The sequence below is a fragment of the Pararge aegeria genome, chromosome 9 (genome assembly GCF_905163445.1).
Source record: "Pararge aegeria chromosome 9, ilParAegt1.1, whole genome shotgun sequence".
Taxonomy (NCBI): Eukaryota; Metazoa; Arthropoda; class Insecta; order Lepidoptera; family Nymphalidae; genus Pararge; species Pararge aegeria.
In genome coordinates, this window is record NC_053188.1 from 2,564,926 (window position 1) to 2,586,192 (window position 21,267).

The 21,267-nt window shown below is 35.1% G+C and overlaps 2 protein-coding genes and 1 non-coding gene across 3 annotated transcripts in view; 2 read left to right on the top strand and 1 right to left on the bottom strand.

Moving 5' to 3' along the window:
- The window catches only part of LOC120626545 (pre-mRNA-processing factor 17), a 71,787-nt gene extending 53,846 nt beyond the window's left edge, over window positions 1-17,941 (bottom strand). The window contains exons 1-10 of the mRNA XM_039894091.1: window positions 17,642-17,941; window positions 16,348-16,621; window positions 15,333-15,492; window positions 14,533-14,648; window positions 13,603-13,706; window positions 12,318-12,425; window positions 9,349-9,457; window positions 6,572-6,726; window positions 5,319-5,452; window positions 4,135-4,356 (exon numbers count right to left, since the gene is read on the bottom strand). Of these exons, the coding sequence (XP_039750025.1) occupies window positions 4,135-4,356; window positions 5,319-5,452; window positions 6,572-6,726; window positions 9,349-9,457; window positions 12,318-12,425; window positions 13,603-13,706; window positions 14,533-14,648; window positions 15,333-15,492; window positions 16,348-16,621; window positions 17,642-17,812 (1,553 nt within the window). The 5' untranslated portion in view covers window positions 17,813-17,941. The remainder of the gene's footprint in view (window positions 1-4,134; window positions 4,357-5,318; window positions 5,453-6,571; window positions 6,727-9,348; window positions 9,458-12,317; window positions 12,426-13,602; window positions 13,707-14,532; window positions 14,649-15,332; window positions 15,493-16,347; window positions 16,622-17,641) is intronic.
- Window positions 10,466-10,615, top strand: LOC120626644. The gene has a single exon (XR_005658873.1). It is a non-coding gene; the product is annotated as a U12 minor spliceosomal RNA (small nuclear RNA).
- Window positions 17,942-18,151: 210 nt separating the features above from the next.
- Window positions 18,152-21,257, top strand: LOC120626548 (V-type proton ATPase subunit F). Its single transcript, XM_039894095.1, has 5 exons — window positions 18,152-18,297; window positions 18,473-18,554; window positions 19,128-19,333; window positions 20,534-20,557; window positions 21,135-21,257. Exons 1-5 carry the CDS (start codon window positions 18,244-18,246, stop codon window positions 21,165-21,167), a joined length of 399 nt encoding a protein of 132 aa, XP_039750029.1. The 5' UTR covers window positions 18,152-18,243; the 3' UTR covers window positions 21,168-21,257.
- Window positions 21,258-21,267: the final 10 nt, after the last annotated feature.

The window sequence follows — 21,267 nt, forward strand, 5'->3', positions numbered from 1 at the left end:
TAACAGTGAGATAGTGTTCCGTAGAGTTCTTTAAGGTTGCGTATTAGAATGGTATCGAACTTGCGGTAATGTTACTTGGAATTTGGCATGGTGATATACCTCTTGATCGTTAGAGTCCAAATTGGGGGATCTAATTGTAGAGTGAGGTATCATATGCACATTATAATCATATTTATGTAAATAAATTAAGTGCGAAGTCAATGCGAGTAAATAATTTTATAATTTTTATTAGTTCTTTTACCTACACTTGGATGAAATATCAATTATTAAGACCTATTAAACAAAAACTTAAGACTTTCGAAAAGTAGATCGAAACTACAATGTTTCCTACTACATGGCACAATAGATATAAAAAAAGGTTTAACACTAATTTCGGCATCGCCGTGAGGAGAGCCGAAGCTTAGTGGTCAAAGCGCTCAGGCCGCGATTGCCAGAGTCGCGGGTTCGAATTATTTCGGTTCCGAATTTTTTATACATGCATTTTGAAATTTTATAAAAGGTTATTGTAAATGTTACAGGAAATGGATGTTTTTCTCTCAATGGCAGTACACTTCAAGCCATTAACTTAGAGGTAGTGACGACTGTTTTCTGATCCACTTGTTACTTGCAGTTAAATGGACCGCAATTCATGGTACGACATTGCGTCGCCTCTAGAACGCAGTATATCAATCATCATGCCATCCGAATGATAAAATCTTCTTATTTTCGAAGTCGTTCAAAAATATCTAAATATAATGTTTTTTTCTTTCTAAAATCATTAATTGGTTACGTGATCGCGATAACCCCAAAAGTGACTCCATTATCGAAGTGATAGAAAGATATATAAATATTAGCACAAAAAAATTAAAGATATTTCGTATCGTAGATACCCTAAGTCCTGCTTTAGTTCATCCACCTAGACCTAAAAGACCCCAGATAACGGGAGCAATCGATTTCTAAGAAAAATAATTTTAAGTTTTACATAAAACTTCATACCGCGGCACTTGGTATGAACGCATACATTTAAAAAAATTGTTGATATAAACTATATAAATACTTCATTTAAAAGCATCAATCCTGAGTAATATTATGAGATAAATGCAAGAGTGTGTTTGTTTGTTTGGTTGTCCTAACTTCACGCTCAAACTAAGCACCTTGATGTTATGCATAGATTTATTTATTTATTCGTAATCAACAGCGTTACAGTAAAAATATATTTATAAATAGTTCCACTGAAATCTAAGGCCACAATGATTACATAAACATATTAAGACTAATCGATCAAAAACAATGAAATAAAAATGTATTCGTCGCAGCATGTTAAAATGCACATAATTGTGTGTGCGTGCGTGCTTGCGTACGTGCGTGCGTATGTGTGTCTGTGTAGTACGTTGCTTCATGTAAGCGCCTGAGTCATGACGTTCTATGTAAAAGTATTTTTTTTTTAAATTGTGTTTTGGATAACTGAAATATATCTAGATTATAATTAACTTTGTTACTTATGTGTTCGTTTAGTTGTAAGGACGTTGAGTATTACAAAGGCTCCCTTTTATGCCAAAATGGTTAAATAGAATAGAAAAGAACTGAAGAGAAGATAAGAAAAGAGTATAGAACAGAAGAGAAGAGAACAAAAAGAAGAGAAAAGAATAGAAGAGAACAACAGAATGCGGTGTGGTGGTGTTAATAATATTTTTTGACTCTTACACACTCGACTAATTTAATAGTATTCGAAAATTCAAATGATTATAGCTAGTATATTTATATGTTGGAAATTATAATATCTCTCAACGTGATAGCCCTTCACTGCAACCTTACCTGGTGGTAAGTGATGATTCCATCTTAGATGAGCTTCTTAACCTATTAGGGCGTATGCCAGTTACATATAAACCATATCCCTTATCGGTTTTCACGCGACATCGTTCCGGAACGCGGCACGTCTATGTCGGTAGGACGGTATCGAGCCCCGCCACGGACAGAGAAAATTCAGCAATTATGATAACTCATATTGTCCTTGCCGGGAATCGAACCCAGTGCTCCAGGGAGGTTGACAAAAATAAGATAGGAAGGTTTATTTTTTTATTCAACAAGTTAAGTTTGTAGCGGTGATAGCCCATAGGTTAGGATAGGTTAGGAGCTCGAGTTCACTTTGGGGCGGCCGAGTTCGAATGCCAGTGCCGCACCTCAAACTTTTTTAAGTTGAGTGCGTTTAAAGCAATTTAAATATCACATGCTTCAACGGTGAAGGAAGACGCCGTGAGGAAACCTGCATGCCTGAGAGTTCTTCATAACGTTCCCAACGGTGTGTGGAGTCCACCAATCCGCACTGGGCCAGCGTGGTGGACTACGGCCTTAACCCCTTCTCATTGTGCAAGGGACCCATGCGCTATAGTGACCCGATAATGGGTTGATATGAATAACATGTTCCTTTGTGGATTCAAGACCTCAAAGATGGAATTCTTAAAGCTATTGAGGGCATACATCATACATCATCTCTCAGCAGCTGATTTGGTGATGGAGAATTTCATAAAAACGCTATGGTCTACAAAGATTGCTTGTAAGGGATTGCTTGCAGCAATAAGGCCGCCTTTGCATGTCTACATTGTGTATGCAATAAATTGTTTCTTCTTCTTTCTTCTTTTAAGCGTAGCCGTAGTGGCTATTTTGCTGATATTCTTGTTATTAATGGCGTAACTCCCTCGTTACATTGTAATAAACATCAGATCATGTATCTCAGAAAATACCATTTTATAGTGAAACTTTTATTGCATCGTCTCAGACTTTTTCATGTGTTGCATGTCGCGTGACGGTCGGCCGCGGAGTAGGGATAAAGTGACAGGCGCTCGTCAGAGCAGCCGAGGCCAATATGGCGGCGCCTACAGTTCTCATTAGCTGACCGCGTAGTGTATAGACTATCACTCATTTGTGCCAGTGCTCCATAGAATATTGGTTACATTAATAAACTGTAAAACTCATGATGAAGATGGAATTGATAATAGAATGATTGAAAATAATTTAAAAACGGATCAAAATGTTGTTTCCAGTATTTCTACATGTGTATATCATCGAAATGATTGTTAAGTATTATGTATGTCGTACTCTAACAGAGTTCAATAAAAATATTAGTTGGAGACCTACCTTGATCATTTCCCATTATCATTCCCAGATTGTTTCGGATTGATCTGAGATTCTAAGATTGATGAAGCGATTTTTATGCCATCAATTGAGTTAGAAAATATTTAGTTAAATTTCTAAAAAAGTTTCACTTTTAACCTTTAGTTTCATAAAACCACACATTACTTTTCTTTTCTTTGACCCATTATGTAGCTAAATACAGCGCAAGCTAAAATGTCCTATTACCTCGTGCCCGATCCGTTTACGATATGATCCTATTCATAGCTTGAACCTGTTTACAGTGCAGTACAACTTCTTGACCAGGGCGCGTTTGGAACGCTCGTAGCTTTAGTTTTAAGTTGACGAATTTAGTTATCGCCATCAACTCACTTCTATGTCATATTTTAAATGTACTGTACGCATCGAAAGTGCCATCGTATGAATAAAGAAATATTTGACTTTGACCATATTTGTATTTGACTTTGACTTGTCAATGGACACTTTCCGTAGAAAATTCTGTGACAAGGTTACGGCTCTTTTCTCCTGTCTTTCAACGGTCACGGAAGTGAATATATGTGAAAAATTTTAGACGTATTTTTGTTCCAATTTCAGATTGTTATCTTTTTAAATTCTTTTTTTTTTATAATTATTGATACATTTACGTTAGTTAACGTTTTAGTTTAATTAAATTGTTACTATTGTAATTAAGTTGTAGAAGGCCAATATAATATTGACCTCATTACTATAATGTACAGTTTATTTATTTTATTTTTTAGGGTTTCCGTACCCAAAGGGTTGAATGCGATCCTATTACTGAGATTTCGCTGTCCGTCTGTCACCAGACTGTTTTTCAGACAAATAAAAATAAAAAACAAATTAAAATAAATATTAAAGGCGTCTCCTATACAACAAAAATGTTTTTTTTTACGTTTTTATAATGGGGTTTTTACAACGTCTCGCACTTGGCGGCTTTTTTTTTTACTATATACTTAGACAAACGAAAGCTTCTAAGGTTCTTAACAACTGGCTGGAATGTCTCCTTACCTCATATCCGGTGAGAAGTCCACGGAGCAGGCGTACCCGGCGACCATGTGCCCCACGAAGGTCTTCTTCCGGTTGAGCTTGAACCGGTTGAGGGCGCTGAACACCACCACCTTGTTGTCCATGGACTGGCACGCCAGCCACTTGCCGTTGGGCGCGTTGGTCACGGCTGGCAGGGAGTGCATCGACGGATCGGCTATGTACTTCATATCCACCGGGATGTCCCTGAACGTTTATTATTTTATTTAATTATTTATGTATATTTTTTTTAACATAGAATTGCGATTTCCCGTCTCTCATTGCCTTATTCCAATAGTTAAGGTAGCCTGGAAGAGATCACTTTTAGTGATAAGGCCGCCTTTTGCATATAATTTATGTTAATGTAAGTGTTCCTGTGTGTGTTTCCTTTATTATGCAATAAAGTTGTTAAAAATCAATAAAATATATAAATTATTTTTTTATAGTGATAATTGACGAACCAGGCATAAGGCCTACTTGATGGTTAGTGGATGACCAACAGAAACAAGATGAAACAGTGTAACACTCCGCAGGACATGCAAGAAACACGTACTACAAAGTGCCGCTCTGTGTATACTTCGCGTAGGTGTTAAGAACACAGGAATACTGCTTAGCGGCAGAAATAAGCATGGCGTTAGTACTTCCCCGGACGAGCACTGTCACAAAAAGCTCTACTACTAGGTACTCAACCTTTTAGTAGTAAAGGATATGTTCCTTGCATCATTCTGTCGCGTAGAAGTTTTTCTGTGTTCCGGTCTGAAGGGCGTGGAAGTGTTAGAAGTAATATAGGATACTTTTTATCCCGACATTAAGCTCGATTCCTTTGGGAGAGGGGATGAGTGTTTGACGATTTTACACCATAACTCCGACAAATTATAACCGATTTAAATAATTATTTTTGTACTAAAGAGGTGATAATATGTGTTTAATTTCGCCCGAACTGTGGTTGGAGATAGAGGACAGAACTCCTCAGCGGACAGCAGCAAACCCCTTATTTAAGGCTTAGCGATACTGAGTACTTTAATTTTTTTTAGATACACAACTAAATTTCATGCCACATCAAAAAACAAGATCAAACGCGGACGAAGTCGCGGGCCACAGCTAGTTTTATATATTTTATGGTAGGATTTAAAGCGTGAGAAGATGGTATATAGAGCGAGGTGACTCACCACTCCCAAACCCTCAAGCTCTTGTCGTCGGAGGTGGAGACGAAGCGGCGGTTGTCGTCGACGAAGGTGATGGTGTTGACGGCGCCGAGGTGGCGGTCGTACTCCTGCACTATCTCCCCGCTGCGGGTGTCCCACTGCCAACATCGTACCCTCGTTATAAACCCCCGCCGCAAAAACAACGGGCTGTTATAAAGTATCGGCCAACTAAGACCAGTAACGCTTTAAATATTAGTTATATAGCGAAAAAACACGTTGTGCGACATAAACGAAATGTTGGATTACATAAATTTGTTAGTTTGTTTTTGAAGTTATACTTCTTTTGGCGTGTTAGCGAAAAATGGTAAGAGTATTTTTTTAGGATGCGCGCGCACACCGTCCCAAGAAACCGACACCATGAAGTTAGCTATAGTCAACATTATAATTTTTCTAAAAAAGGTTTGAAAGTTGACTTTCTACTATTCAAACAATACCTTTTTGCTATTGTTAGTGTCCTTTTTTCTACAAACGTAGAATAAGGCGAAAGATAAAATTTTTGTAAAGATTTTTAATCTTGCTACGCCAAAGAAGTATAACTTCTAACGCGTGTACATAAGCACACACACGTTTTTTTCTTTGTTTGTTTGTTTGTCTGCTTGTTTTATTGCTTGCTTAAATTAATATCACATCATGAAGCGAAAAATCCCCCTTATCTTCCCTCCTTTCTCCCCAAAGAATTCGGCTATCCCGAACCCTTTTTGTGATAAAAAGAAAAAGTTTTGTGTTTGTTTGCTGCTTGCTTGCTTGCTGAAATTAATATCACATCATATAGCAAAAAATGCCCAGTATCTACCCTCCTTTCTCCCCAAAGAATTCGGCCATCCTGTTATCAGGACATTTCATACATTAGACCGAAAAAAAAACGTATGGTGTGGTCGGTGTGAAACATCGAAATTGTTTTCTGTAAGTGATTGCAGATATTACATAATGAAAAGATAAAGCATTACAAACTTGTTCCAAAAATAAAAAAAAATACAACCAAATGGATAAGCACATTTTTTGTAAGTCGGTTAATAATGACTGTTTTATTACAAAATGAATATTCATTTTTATTATTACATACGAAATACAAAAATTCAATCATATAGCGTGGCGATGCGTCGCCACGGCCAGTGTCGTCATGCCAAAAATCTGGTTTACCCTGCGCCTATAAATGTTTCACATCAAAACCCCCCCTTTTTGGTGAAAAAAAAAAAGGAAAAGAGGTCGTGTCTTACGCATATGATCTTCTTGTCGGAGGTGCCGGCCACGAATAGGTGCTGTTTGTCTTCGTCCGGGTGGAACTTGGCGCAGTAGGGCACCTTGCGCGATGTGAACCGCGATATGCAATCGCCGGTCTCCGTGTCCCACAGCTTGATGTAGCGGTCGTACGCTGCAATGTCACATACTCAGAATAAATGTCTTTTTTTTTTTTTAAATACGCATAAGTACGGTAACTATGGGCCCATAAGAAGAGTCACTCAGCGAGCGACCGAAAGATCTATATTAGGGGTATCTCTACGTGATCAAATCAGAAATGAGGAGATCCCTAGAAGAACTAAAGTTACCGACATAAATTCAAATTCATTTATTTCAAGTAAGCCTACTTTATAAGCACTTTTGAAACGTCAAGTATGTATGTTTGTGTGACTCTACCACCGGTTTGGAAAGCAGATTCTACCGAGAAGAGCCGGCAAGAAACTCAGTAGTTGCTCATTCCCAACATCAACATTTACAATCATTTTGCTATCTTGCGGGAGATGAGAGCGAGGCTGGCTGCTTCCATTGAGACGTTGGGGTTCCAAGGTGTTGGAGTGGTAACCTCGCACCGGTAAACGCAGCGTTAGTCGACCCTCTACCAGGTGGACAGACGACATCAAGCGAGCCGCGGGGAGCCGCGGATACAAACGGGCCAGATTCGTGGAGTTCGGACGCCCTACAAAAGACCTAAGTCCAGCAGTGGACGTCAATCGGTTGATTTGGTGATGATGATTATGAAGTACAGTACCAAAGAATCGCTACACTATTTAAATAAAGTAATAATAACTAAAAATTTTCGTGGTTAGTCAACATTTTCCCGTCAAGACCTTGATCCATGCAACTGGGTCGAAATATCGACAAATTCCATAACACATGGTATGTACCCTTTGAACTATATTTAAGGAATCAAATAATATATGATTAAATCCGTCCATAATTTATGATTTTTTGAATTTTCTATGGTCTGGTGGGAGACTTTGGCCGTGGCTAGTTACCACCCTACCGACAAAGACGTGCCGCTAAGCGATTTAGTGCTCCGGTGCAATGTTGCGTGGAAACCGATTAGCCCGCTACCATCTTAGACTGCATCATTACTTACTACCAGATAACATTGCAGTTAAGGGAATAAAAATTTAAAAAAAACCGAATTGATCGCCTCCTCCTTTTCAAAATATCAATTGCTTCAACGGTGAAGGAAAACTTCATGATGAAAACAGAATGTCTGATCGTTCTACATAATGTTCTGAAAGGCGTGTGAAGTCCACCAATCCGTACTGTGCCAACGTGGTGGACTACGGCCTTAACCCCTTCTCATTGTGGGAGGAGACGCGTGCCCTGTAGTGGGCCGGTAACCGGTGTTGTTATATTATGTTGTGTTATTATATTTTAAAAGTAATTTTTAGACTAAGTGAAATTTATCCACGTGGGTTACTATTGAGCCATACTAAAGTTAAGTACTTAGCATACATAAATAGTATATTATTTCATTAACTTTTACACAATTCAAGTATGTGTCTATAATTTTGTAGTAAATTGATTTATAGTATACATTTTATATTTATAAAACATCAAAGAAGGCGTGCACAGGGCTTTTGACCAGGGAAGGCATAAAGCAAAATTGACCTCCTATACGAGTAATATAAAAGTTTTAGGGTAGACAGTGCCTTTGTGCATATATGAAGTGCACGCCGCTGAACACGCTATGTTAAAGATGCGTTGCTCTGGTGTTTCTTGCGCCACTTTTTCTCTATGACATATGACTCCTTACAAAATTGCAGTAGTTACAACAAGAAAATATTAATCTGTAATATATTTTTGATAGAAGCAGGTGTTACTTTGCAGAATTCCATGATGTATTATGAAAATTAAGCTTCATTTGCTATACTCCGCGAAAAGCAGGAGAATCTGTATGGTATCATTTACAACTTCTTTAATTCTTATACTCAACATAAAACAGATCTACGATGTACCCTCTACACACGTTTCGCTCAGAAAGTGATGACCAACGCACCTTAACTGAGTTTTGCTTGTTTTATTTTTATGTCATTTAATTTGTCATTTTTATTATTATTTCAAACAGTAGAATAATAGTCCAATACTTTAGTGAAGATTCAATTAATTATTCTATTATTTTAAAATGTCAACTTAGATCATATTTGAAGACTTGCTTACCAAAAAAACCTATTAAACGCATCAAAAGTGCCATATATTATGTGCCTTTTGGAATATTTAAGAAATAATCGACTTTCACTATACACAAATATTAACTGTGTATTTGTTGCGGAGAAAAGGTGCATAAGAACGATATACGGAATGAAAAAAAGAGAAAGCTGCAAGCCATTATTCAAGAAACTTAAAACTCTCACAGTCCCATCATTATACATATTTGACCTTGTTCTATTTCTAAGAAACAATGGGTATTTATTTGAGCGTCATAAACGAGAACGCTGTAGGAATAAGTTTAGGTTTCCCCCTCACAAAACCGCGTTCTTTTAGTTAATTAAAAAAAAAGTTATTTTGAATTTTTAGTTAACAATACATTTTATAATATTAATGAATTTTATAATTAGTTAATGACATTTAATGTACTAGTTTTAAATTATTAACTTTAGTCTTTAAAATAAAACAGTTTTTAACTGTTGCACGCCCAAAGAGGCAATATACGGGACTTCATACGTGTATTATTGTATATTCTATCCAACCTGACCTGTAATGCATCAGATGAATTAGATTTTGAATTTGAAATTGAACATACCCGCTGATAGGAATTTCTTGCCGGAGTTATTGAAGTTGACATCTCGGACTGCCTGCCGATGGCCGAAGTAGGTCCGTACGCAGCGACGATCACCGTACACTTCCCATATCTATAATAAAAGAGACGGTTTTTTATTTATTTTATTTTATTCATCAGGGAAAACAGACAGTCATGCACAAAATAGCTTACGTTAAAATAAAATAGCACTAGCACAAGAATTATATTGAATAAAGGGGGGCTACACAAAATTTTAAAAAATAAAGTTATGTAAATATAAAGTAAATAAATAATTCAGGTATAATGTAAAACGTGTGTAAAAACAATCAGTATATTTCTTATTTTTAAAATATTGATATAAGAAAACATTATTTTAGTTTAGTTTCTTTTATAAAGTTTATATATATATATTTTTTTTTTATTGTTTTTATATGTGATTTCATAACTGGACTTCCCTCAACTAAATAGGTACTGACAGAAAACCAGCGTTGTGGGTACATTAGTATCCGGAGCATTAAGCTGAGTCAGAACCGTTTTATTGGCACGACACATCATAGACTTAAGCTATTAATAATTAAGTACAAAATTTTTAAGTTACTCCGTATGTAAGTCTGTTTGTGTTGTTCTGGTAAATAAACAAATTCTATTCTATTCTATTCTATTTTACTTTTAACTTTTCCTACAGCCAAAAGATGGCGCTGTACATACGGCATTAAAAAATAACGTCGTGAAGATTCTAGTTATACAGAGGTTAGTAAAGAACGAGTCGTGCGGAAATCATAAATACTTTACGGAAATGATAATTAAGACTTTAATTTATTGGACCATTGTTTTGGGAAATTATATACCTATTTTAAGTGAAACTGTTAACTTCTGCGGCTACGAGGTAACTGACAAACAGCCACGTACTCGCACATGCATACGGAGAAATGATCTTCCCATCATAAACGCTTGTCACATTATTTAATACACTATATAACAATATTACGAAAGTTCATATAACTTAAAACTTTTGAAACACGCTAATAGATGGCGCTGTGCATAAAGCGACGAATAGTATATCGCACTTTAGGTTGTTCGACAAAGAATCATATAAGGAAACGCGTGTCGATGACACTTCGTGCCTCAATCTATTGAGTAAGGAAATTATTGGGCCTTGGTAACGCTTGGCTATGTCCCGTTAGGGGCGGAAGTATTTTTGAAAGGTTCAGGTCGTCCCTTTGAGTTGCGGGCCTACTTTGCACGCAATTCGGGTGAAGCGATCTGCCTTTATTAATATCACTACACTAAAATGATAATGAATAATTTTGAAAAACTGCGTATTCGGAAGAATCTACTATTATATGCAAAAAAATATCTTAATTTTGCAGAAGTTAAAGGTATTATTACTGATATAAGTTGCAAATATTGCGATAAATATGTACCACTAAAACACTCGCCGGGTGTTCTAGGCACAATGACAAAGAACTAAAATATTGTATTTATGTAATTAAATATATTTGAATTGAGTTTGGTATTTATTTTCATTAAATAAAACACAAGATACACCCCGAATGACGTTACGTCTATATAAACATAATTTAGAACCGCTTGAACTCCGAAAATCTCTGCACTTGTTATTAGTGTATATCAAGTATTTTGAGATTTGGAACTATCAGTTTCTCAATTTAGTTTCACCAATACATAATAAAATCTTTAGATATGGCAGAAGAATTTCATAATATATATATATATGGATAAATGCAATATATTAGCGATTCTTTGGTTGTGTGTGGGTGTCGGATGGAGTAAAATTGAGTACCAGGGCTTTCAAGTAAGCATAAAAATTACCAGCGCCAAAAGCCAGGATTCATAGTAATAGGGATCATAATCTATAATTGACAAGCCCTACTAGCGTAGATAATGAAAGTACTTTCATACGAAAATATACCGTTAGGTTTCTTTGTCTCACATCAAAGTTTAATCATACTAATATTTTTACAACGGAAAACCATCCCATAACCATGGAATATGCACAATTACTTTGCCATTCAAAATTCATTTATTTCAAGTAGGCCTAATATAAGCACTTTTGAAACGTCAAGTCTGTCTGTTTGTAGTGACTCTACCACCGGTTCGGAAGGCAGATGCTACCGAGAAGAAGCCGGTAAGAAACTCAGCAGTTGCTCTTTTCCAACATCATCAATTTACATTTTACATTTTAACATTCATTTTTCTGTCTTGTCAGAGACGAAAGCGGAGCTGGATGCTGCCAAGCAACCTTGTCATTAAGAAATTCATCAATTGTATGTAACCTCGCTGTAATAAATGTGCTTTAACATATTCTTTAAACTTATGCATTGATAGGTCCAAAATTACCTTAGGAATCATATTATAAAAGCGCTCAATCCCACAAATGACTTCTGAACCTGTACCAGACGATATGCATTATACCTCAAAGCTTACACGTGTATAACTAGATGGCGCCACTCGTAGGTGACATCGCGCTATCGGTGTGTTCAACCGCGAAGGTATAAGGCAGAGCTAAACAACCAATCATTTCCCCAGTAACGTTTTAACAAAAAAGTTCCGAAAATTTATAAAATAAATCACACTAACTGTCAATAATTATTTGTGATATTCCTATAACAATTTTTGTGAGGGATTTGTAATTTGTCTGTAGTTTTGAGAGGTCCCGGGTTCGATTCCCGGTAAGGGTTTCTTGGGAATTTATAATTTCTGAATTTTCTATGGTCTGGCCTGGTGGGAGGGTTCCGCCGTGGCTAGTTACCACTCTACCGACAAAAGGCGTGCCGCCAAGCGATTTAGCGTCCGGGTACGATGTCACGTAGAAACCGATTAGGTGTATGGGTTTAATATAGCTGCCATACCTCTAGCAGGTTAGCCCGTTACCATCTTAGACTATATCACAAACCCTTGTGAGATTGCAATTAAGGGTTAGCTTACCTTAAAAGACAATATGAATGCCATACCTTAACCCTACAGTCCATACCAGCGGAGAGCATGAGGTGTGCGGTGTTGGGGTACCAGCGTACCGCGGCCACGCCCTTCGTGTGGCCCTTCCACGTGAAGATGTGTGCCTGTAAAATAAATGATACAATTTTTTGATTTATTTTTTTTATTTTTGCTTAATGTAAAGTTTTTACAAATAACTCTTGAATCTTTACGTTATTCTCTGAACAAATTTATTTTAGCGACCTTTAACTGTTTACATCTGTTACATTTTAGTATGTACAAAACACTTGTAAATTCAAAAAATGGTTAAACGACAAGAACTTTTATACTGATTTATTACTTGAGTTCTTTTGAATTCATGATTTGAAATTCATGATTTTTATATTTAATTACTGTTTCCTATAATATTCGTTGCATGATGCCTAGATTTTTTAACGCCAAGTATCTTGAAACACTGTAACTTATTTTTTTTTAAACATGTAACAGCTTTAAAACATGAAATTAAAGATTTTAAACTAAGATTTTCGTGGTTAATCAACATTTCTTAAATATAGTTCAACGGGTACATACCACGATAATATTTTGGATTTGTCGATATTTCGACCCACTATGTTGTACGACATAGCTGCATGGATCGTGTATTTACCCATTGAACTATATTGAGGAAATTAAAATGTAATTTGCAAACAAAGATATTCTATTCTATTCTACACAGAATGTAGAATACAGTTGCCACCTCCCCTCCTCTTCTAACGGGTGTCGTACGAGGCGACTGACGAACGGAGAACGGGCAGCATCCTAAGTGTTACTAATACCATCTACTGCAATCACCAACCTGTCTGCCCACCGTGGATCATGGACAAACCTTCCAATTTGGAGAGGCCTTTAGTCCAGCAGTGGACTGTTACAAGTTATTGATGTGAGCCTGTGTGGGTGTGTCCGTTTGTGGCATCGTAGCTTCAAAACGCCTAACCTTTTCTTGACTTTGTTTTTTTGAGGTTTAAAGACATTGTCTAACCTATTCTTGTCTTTTTTTGTTTGAGGTTTAAAGACATTGCCTAACCTATTCTTGACTTTGTTTTTTTGAGGTTTAAAGACATTGTCTAACCTATTCTTGACTTTGTTTGTTTGAGGTTTAAAGACATTGCCTAACCTATTCTTGACTTTGTTTTTTTGACGTTTAAAGACATTGTCTAACCTATTCTTGACTTTGTTTTTTTGACGTTTAAAGACATTGCCTAACCTATTCTTGACTTTGATTTTTTTAGGACTGTTATAGGCTGTTGATGATTGTCAACATACCTTGGGCAGGAAACATTTGTCTGGTGGAGTGTCACTGCGTAATTGTGTTTCACTTCTGGGAGCCTCGATCCACGACCTACCCAAGTAGTCAGTGGCTTTGTCAACTGAAAAAATTACAACAGGAAAATAAGTTTTTTTTTTCATAACAATAATTGGTTGATTGAATGGTAAACAGAGCACTTCATAGGCATTGTGGCGTGCACTGGAATTTAGACCAGGTTTCTCCTGTGTTGCCAGTTATATGTTAGGGAAGGCAGTACTTTTGTGCATTTATGAAGTGCCTGCCCCTGGTCACAGGGAACATGTCCTACAAAGTAGCACCCTGTGTCCATCAACGTGAGGCGTAAATATTAAGCCTCATATGACTTTATTTACAAAGTCAACAAACCCTTTAGACCTCAGAATGGAAAACAGCAAGTTTCAAGTTATATGATCGAAAAGGAAATTAGTTTTTTTTTATTACAATAATTATAGTTGACCAACTAGGCAGATGGCCCACATGTAAGTAGAGAGACATCGGCTATAAACAGAGCAGTACTTTGCAGGTTTACAAAGTCAACAAACCCTTTAGACCTCAGAACGGAACACAGCAAGTTTCAAGTTATATGATCGAAAAGGAAATTAGTTTTTTTTATTACAATAATTATAGTTGACCAACTAGGCAGATGGCCCACATGTAAGTAGAAAAACTTCGGCTATAAACAGAGCAGTACTTTGCAGGGTTAATAAGAAACAAGTTCTGCAAAGTACTGTACTGTGTCAATCAACTTGAGCCAAAGGTGTTAAGCTTCATGTGTCAATAATCACAACGTCAAACATTTAGACAGGAATATAGCAATGCTGTTTGCAAGCAAAATTAAGCATTGTGGTAGTACTTAAGCTCTGAATTAATAATAAGTATTAGTAAATTAGGAGATTTAAAACACTCACTGTGTAATATACACTTCTCTTCCAATGGTTTGTCATCGTCAACTTTGCCTTTCTTCTGTCGCTTCGCAAGTATCTCCTCTAACTCTTTCGCTTCATCGCCCTCTGGTTTCATAACTCTAAAATTTGGATGAATTTATTTGAACAAATTGTGACATTAAAATAAATTTATTTTGGGCTATCACAGGTGTCTCTGAAGCGTTCATACACATTTTATCAATTATTGTGAGATGATAAATATAAACTAAACTTGTTAACTTCTGACTAAAGCTGCAATGCTGCTGGATTTTGGGATTTTGCAGCAAGGATTTCAAATGCGCTGCTAACAACGCCACAACAAACTTCGTCGTTTTCACTTTTTGTTATCAACATCAAGAAATAATTACCAATGATAATAAAAGCACACAATGAACCTCAAAATGGCACAAAATTCTGCCACAGATTCCAAGTATCTATATTATCCTTTGTGAAGTATCTATATTATCCTTTGTGAAGTATGAAGTATGAGTATTTTTTTAAGGTTTATCACAACACAAGAAAAGATTATCAATCATTTTTAGAAAAATTTAGAAAAAAAATATGCTGAAAAAGAAACCCTATGTTTTGAAGAGACCTTTAGTTCAGCAGTAGAGTATTATAGGCTATTGATTATGATGACATAAGTTTCAATGACCTGCTATAATAATAAAATGTATGAAAAATACTGTTTACATGAAAATAGGATGAAGTACATATTCAGAAAATGAACAAGTGCTCTGAATATGTATGAATCAAAAAATTCATCTACTGATTTCTGAACATACCTTCTTTCACCCTCATAACCACCCCAAGGTCCAAGAAAACCAGTCACATCCTCAGGCTTGTCATTTTTGTTCCTTTTCTTCTTGTCCAGAGGTCTCTTCTTAATTGTTTCAAACACAGTCTTGCCTTCTGTTTCAACTGGTGGTGCTATCATTGCCGATACTGAAAATGCATATTTATGAAATTAAAGTAAAACTTTAATAGATTTTTTGTGTAGAAAATATAGGCAATTATATTGAATACGGAATAGCAATGTATTGCAGAGAATGGGTAAGGTTCCAGAGGTACTCATAACAATTAAAAAAGACAGTTTGAATATTTTGGTCATGTGGTGCAGAACACCAAAAAATATGAACTTCTTCAGCTTATCATACAAGCTAAAGTGGCAGGCAGAAGAAGGCCTGGCCGGGAATATCATGGCTCAAAAATCTACAACAATGATTTGGAAAGAGCACCAAATCATTATTTAGAGCACCTGTGTCCAAAGTAGAGATAGCCCTAATGATTGCCAACCTTCGTAAGGAGACGGCACCCTAAGAAGAAGAAGGCAATTTATCTGTGTACAATTCGTGATATGTAACATTTTCTCATGCAAACTTTTAAAAATAATAATACCCTTTCTCGGAAGGTATACATAAATGCATTCCCCAGTGCAAAAAATTAAAAAAAACCTACAAGGTTCTGAAAGCCCATAATATTAATAGATTGATTGATTGACCAACAGAGCAACTGGGAGTGAGAACTTCTCAAGGAACATGTTCTAAAAATCTCCTCTAACTCTTACACTTTATTGCTTTCAAAGCTTGAATAAAGTAATCACTACAAAACACTCAAAAAAATCAGTGGGATATTTTATTTGTTACTTCCATTACACTGTCAGTTAATATTGCATCAGCTTTGCAGTGTTGTGATGGCAGATCATAATACAGTTGTCACCAGGTTTATGTGACAACTGTATAATGTCTTGTGTCTCTCTAAACTCTGAGGTATGGAACTATGAACTTAAGAACTACCAACCAACAATAGCATCCCCCTTTTCATCAGTGGTAGGTTCTGTAGATGGATCTATAGCAAACCCATAGCTGGTAAATGTCCTTCTCTGGTTCTCAAACTGAAATTCACTTATGTGTGCCCTCTCAACATAACCAGAGAGCATGTTTCTTGTTGCTTTCATTTGTTGTGTTTGGAATGGATTTTCTGGGCCATAGGTAGGTGCAAATAGCTCTTCATATTTAGGATTGTGCATGAGTTCTTGGTTATTGTTTACTAGTACTCTTTCATCTTCATTGTTCTGGAAAGAGACAGTTGTATATTATTCATATGCAGTGGCGTGCATAGAGGATATGCACAGGGTATGCCGATGAAATAAAATTAAGAAAATCTCCAGTCCGGTTTAAAAAAAACTTAAGGGTAGGCATTAAAGTTATAAAAACCTACTCTTAAGTATTTATAACTCATACTGGGGATTTTCTTAATATTACATCATCTGCATACCCTATATGCACGCCACTGTTCATAACATATGTTAACAGGTGATAGACAATTCTATTTATCTGGCTGGATGCCAGATAGAAATGGAGGAAAAACTTATGATAAAGGTACCTATGATCAGGCATCTATCATCGTTGTATCAACTGATTACCAGCCACCTACAGAGTATGGGTCTACAATGAGATGGACATCTATGGCCAATATTTATATTTTAGCTGATCACCTATTACAACATTAAATTTGCCTTATCATGCGCTAAAACATGATAAGGTGTTGTAGATTAATCTTGAAATCATTAATATAAATTTTATAATATTAAAATGGAAGTTAAAAATAAAAAAAACCAATACAAATTACACATATTTAAGCTAATGGCGAATAGTACAATTATTCTCCAATTCTAAATTTGAAAAATACCCTTGAAATCGTCAACAATAATTGTTCAGTGTTCCTGACCCAAAGGTATTCAGTTTGTACAGTATGTTTAAAATATGATGCAATGATTGAGCATAGATTTCATTGTGAATGAGAACACTTAATTTTACTTTTAATTTTTCTTTCTAATTCTATGGTATTCATGTTATTAAATGTATCTCAGACAATTATTTGGTGAACATGGAAAACACCAGGGGAGATTGCGGATTGCAATACAATTGTATGAGATAATGATAGACAATAGTGCAAATCATCCTCAAAATTCCTCAAGCATGCTTATGGTAATACCTGGTACAAAACAGTCTAATAGGTTAGGGTTTGTTTACACTTAGGCCTTTGCCCATAAAAAGCTCAAAAAGAACAAAATAACAAAAATTGTACTCACAGTAGGTGTTACTAAAGGTGCAGAACATATTTCCATTTTTTTAGCGAGGGATAAACTGGAATCAACGGGCTTCAAATGTGTTAGCATAGTCTCATTGCTATTTTCCGTGTTAGTACCTTCATTCTCTGAATCGTCTTCTGAACTGCTCCCGTAATTCTTTATATTGAACATTCTGTATAATTTTATTTACAATCTGTTTTCATCGCAATTTAATTTAAACTTAAAAATTAAAATAAATCTTTTCACAAAAACACAACACACAACTTTTTGACAGCGACGAATTGACATGACAACTGCTCATTGACGTTGATGTTGAATTTTTGAAATTCGATGTCCTGACATTGGCGCATCATAAACACAGCTCTTATTTTTGTGCTGCCATAGATATAGATCTATGATCCTAGAGGTTATTTATGCTTGTGCACTGTATCCGATACCTAAAGAACGGCTTTTGCCTTATGATAGTGTAGACAGGTAAGTCTTTTGCTAAAAATTAAGGTTAGCCAATATTATAAACTAAAAATCCATAGTCAGGTGACGAATTCTTGTGACAGTTCTTATTTTCAGCGATTTGCGCAAAATTTAATCAAAAACACAAAAAAATGGCCCTCCAAGCTGCTGTTAAAGGAAAACTTATCAGCGTGATCGGCGATGAGGTAACTACAATGATCCTCTTTGTTATTAGGCTTAATTTATTTCATTGTTTTTGAGTGTCAAGTTGAGAGAGACTGTTTCATCTAAAAACAAAAATTTATATATTTTCGTTTTTAGATGAGTACATTCATAATAATTTCAATATATGATCTTAATTTTATATCTCACTATTTTCAGGACACTTGTGTAGGCTTTCTACTCGGAGGAATCGGTGAAATCAATAAAAACAGACACCCTAACTTTATGGTTGTCGATAAAAGTAAGCATATCTATTAATATATTTACTGTTTCTATTTATTTTAGTCAAATGGTTTTTGCGTACTTCACGACAATGTTCTGAAAATCTATTTATAAGAATTCTCTTATATCAGAAACTACCAGTCTTCAATTGGAAAATCTTTTTGCATTTGATAGCTCAGTTGCTGAGAACCATTAAAGGCTATTCAACATCTTGGATCAAGCACCAGGAGGAAATTTTAACATGGTGGGTTGTCAAATAAATGTTTATATGAGACATATCTTACCAAAAAGTTGTATGCAGACAAAGTCACAGGGAATTTCTGATAGATAAATAATTATTAACTAAATCATCAAGCAGTAGTTGTAAATAATCAAATATTTTATTTAATCAAAATATACAACCTTTCTTTAAATTTAAGCTGTAGCTATTATCAAAAACTTGTGATAACAATGATTAAAGCCCACCTACCCACATCAAATTGGTGTAAAGGTTCTAAGCTTTAAATCCTTTAGTAATGATAATGCTTTCTCTTAGCTTATGAAGACTGAACTGCTGCAATCTAGAGTAAAATATTTCTGAACGTGATTCCAGACACACCAGTAAGTGAAGTTGAGGAGTGTTTCAAGAGATTTGTCAAGCGTGATGACATAGACATCATCCTAATCAACCAGAATGTAGCAGAGTTGATCCGCCATGTAATTGACTCTCATACGTCACCTGTGCCCGCTGTGCTAGAGATCCCATCCAAAGACCATCCCTATGATGCCAGCAAGGACTCCATTCTACGTCGTGCTAAGGTATGAATAAAGTATTATTTGTTTGAAATTTAAGTCATTAATTAATATATCTGTAAATAAAAATAACAGATTCTGAAAAGTGTATGATTGAGATAAATATTTGTTTCATATTTATCATAAACAAAAAAAACTCCAAATATGTTCATACCAGACTGCATTTTCTTTTGAAGTGTAGACTATAATTCGTATTTTTCTCATAAATTTATAGTGATGGTATAGCTTTGTTAATTCTAATTGATCTAGCTTCATAGCTGAATATAAATTTACAGTGAGATGGTGATAACAAAAAAAATTTTTACCTGGCTAAGTTTGTTGTGGGCTCTTCTTAGACCAGGGCACGTTTGGAGCCCTTGTGGCTTTAGGTTTAAGTTAGCGAACGAAGTTATCACCATCCCCTTACAATTATGTAAACATGTATGTATGAATGCTTCATAAGTGCCTGTGATAGGCCTACGTGAATAAAGAAATTTACAATTCGATTTTAAAAAATTTGAATTTCTAGTTTTTAGAAAAATAAATTTAAACAACTATTTTAACGAATGCAATATTATATTCATCATATAGGTATCATCATCATGATCAACCAATTACCAGTCAACTAAAAGGCACAAGTCTCTTCTAATGATATATGATGATAAAAGAGCAACTGCTGAGTTTCTTGCCGGCTTCTTCTCGGTAGAATCTGCCTTACGAACCGGTGGTAGAGTCACTACACACAGACAGACTTGACGTTTCAAAAGTGCTTATATTAGGCCTACTTGAAATAAATGAATTTTGAGTTTTGCGCATGCAGGCTGACTTTTAAATTATATCAATTTGATACAGGTACTGAAAAATTAATAAAAACAGGAAAACCACGGGTAAAGGTTTTTGAAATGTACTCGTAAAGTATCACCATCAGCATTTATTTTGACAATGCTCAATTTGTTTTAATCTCAATCTCTTTGTTTATATTTTACAATACTTTTAACTGCTTTATATTCCTATTATTATAAATGCAAGTGTTTTTATGGATGTTTGTTACCCCATCAAGCAAGAACAGTTTAACAAGTCTCGTATAGATCTATAGAGAGACCATAACTTAGGCATACCTATGTACATCAAATTTTGTTCAAACGTAAAACCCATTGTATGCAAGTATTCGTTTAAATCATTATCAATCGTTTAGATAAGTTTTAATGCATTATTATTTTGTTTCAGGGCATGTTCAACCCAGATGATTTGGTACGCTAAAGTAAAATTATAGCATGATTTTTTTTTCTAATACTGATATATTTGAGTGGCACAATATGATACGAAAATGTTATCGAAAATGAAAAAAATAACTAACATATTTACTCCATTATAACTCTAACTAAATATATGCATTTAATAAGTTTGTTTTTAGAGTGAAATTAGTTACAAACTAAAAATAGTTTTCTATTAATACATTCCACCCAACCAGTACATTTTTAATTTAACATGCTATGAAAGAACGTTTATTCAGTATTTAATAAATTATTACTATTCGAAAGGAGTTATTCATTAATTAGTTATATTTATAAAACAATGATTGTATAGATTGTTAAAGTGTTATTATAATATTATATTATCACAATATCTCGTGTGTTTTATTTTACTGAAAATAACATATTTATGTGCATGGTTTTTGGATTGAGATTTGTTTTTTTCTTTTTAATCGGTTCAGTTTGCCGGTAAGTCTTTTATTATTACATACTATTTATCTTATTCTCATTAAATATTTTTTATCTGCATAAATTAGTTGTCTATGGTGCTTATTAGCTTTCTTCTTTTTTTTCAGTCAATGTTTGGTGCTGATAACTATGCAACTTAATTGTACTTCCCTCAATTATGTTTTCGTTTATTATTTATTTATTTATGTAACTTCTTTAAATTTATCTGATTATTTAATAAAACAATTTGCAAAAAATTTA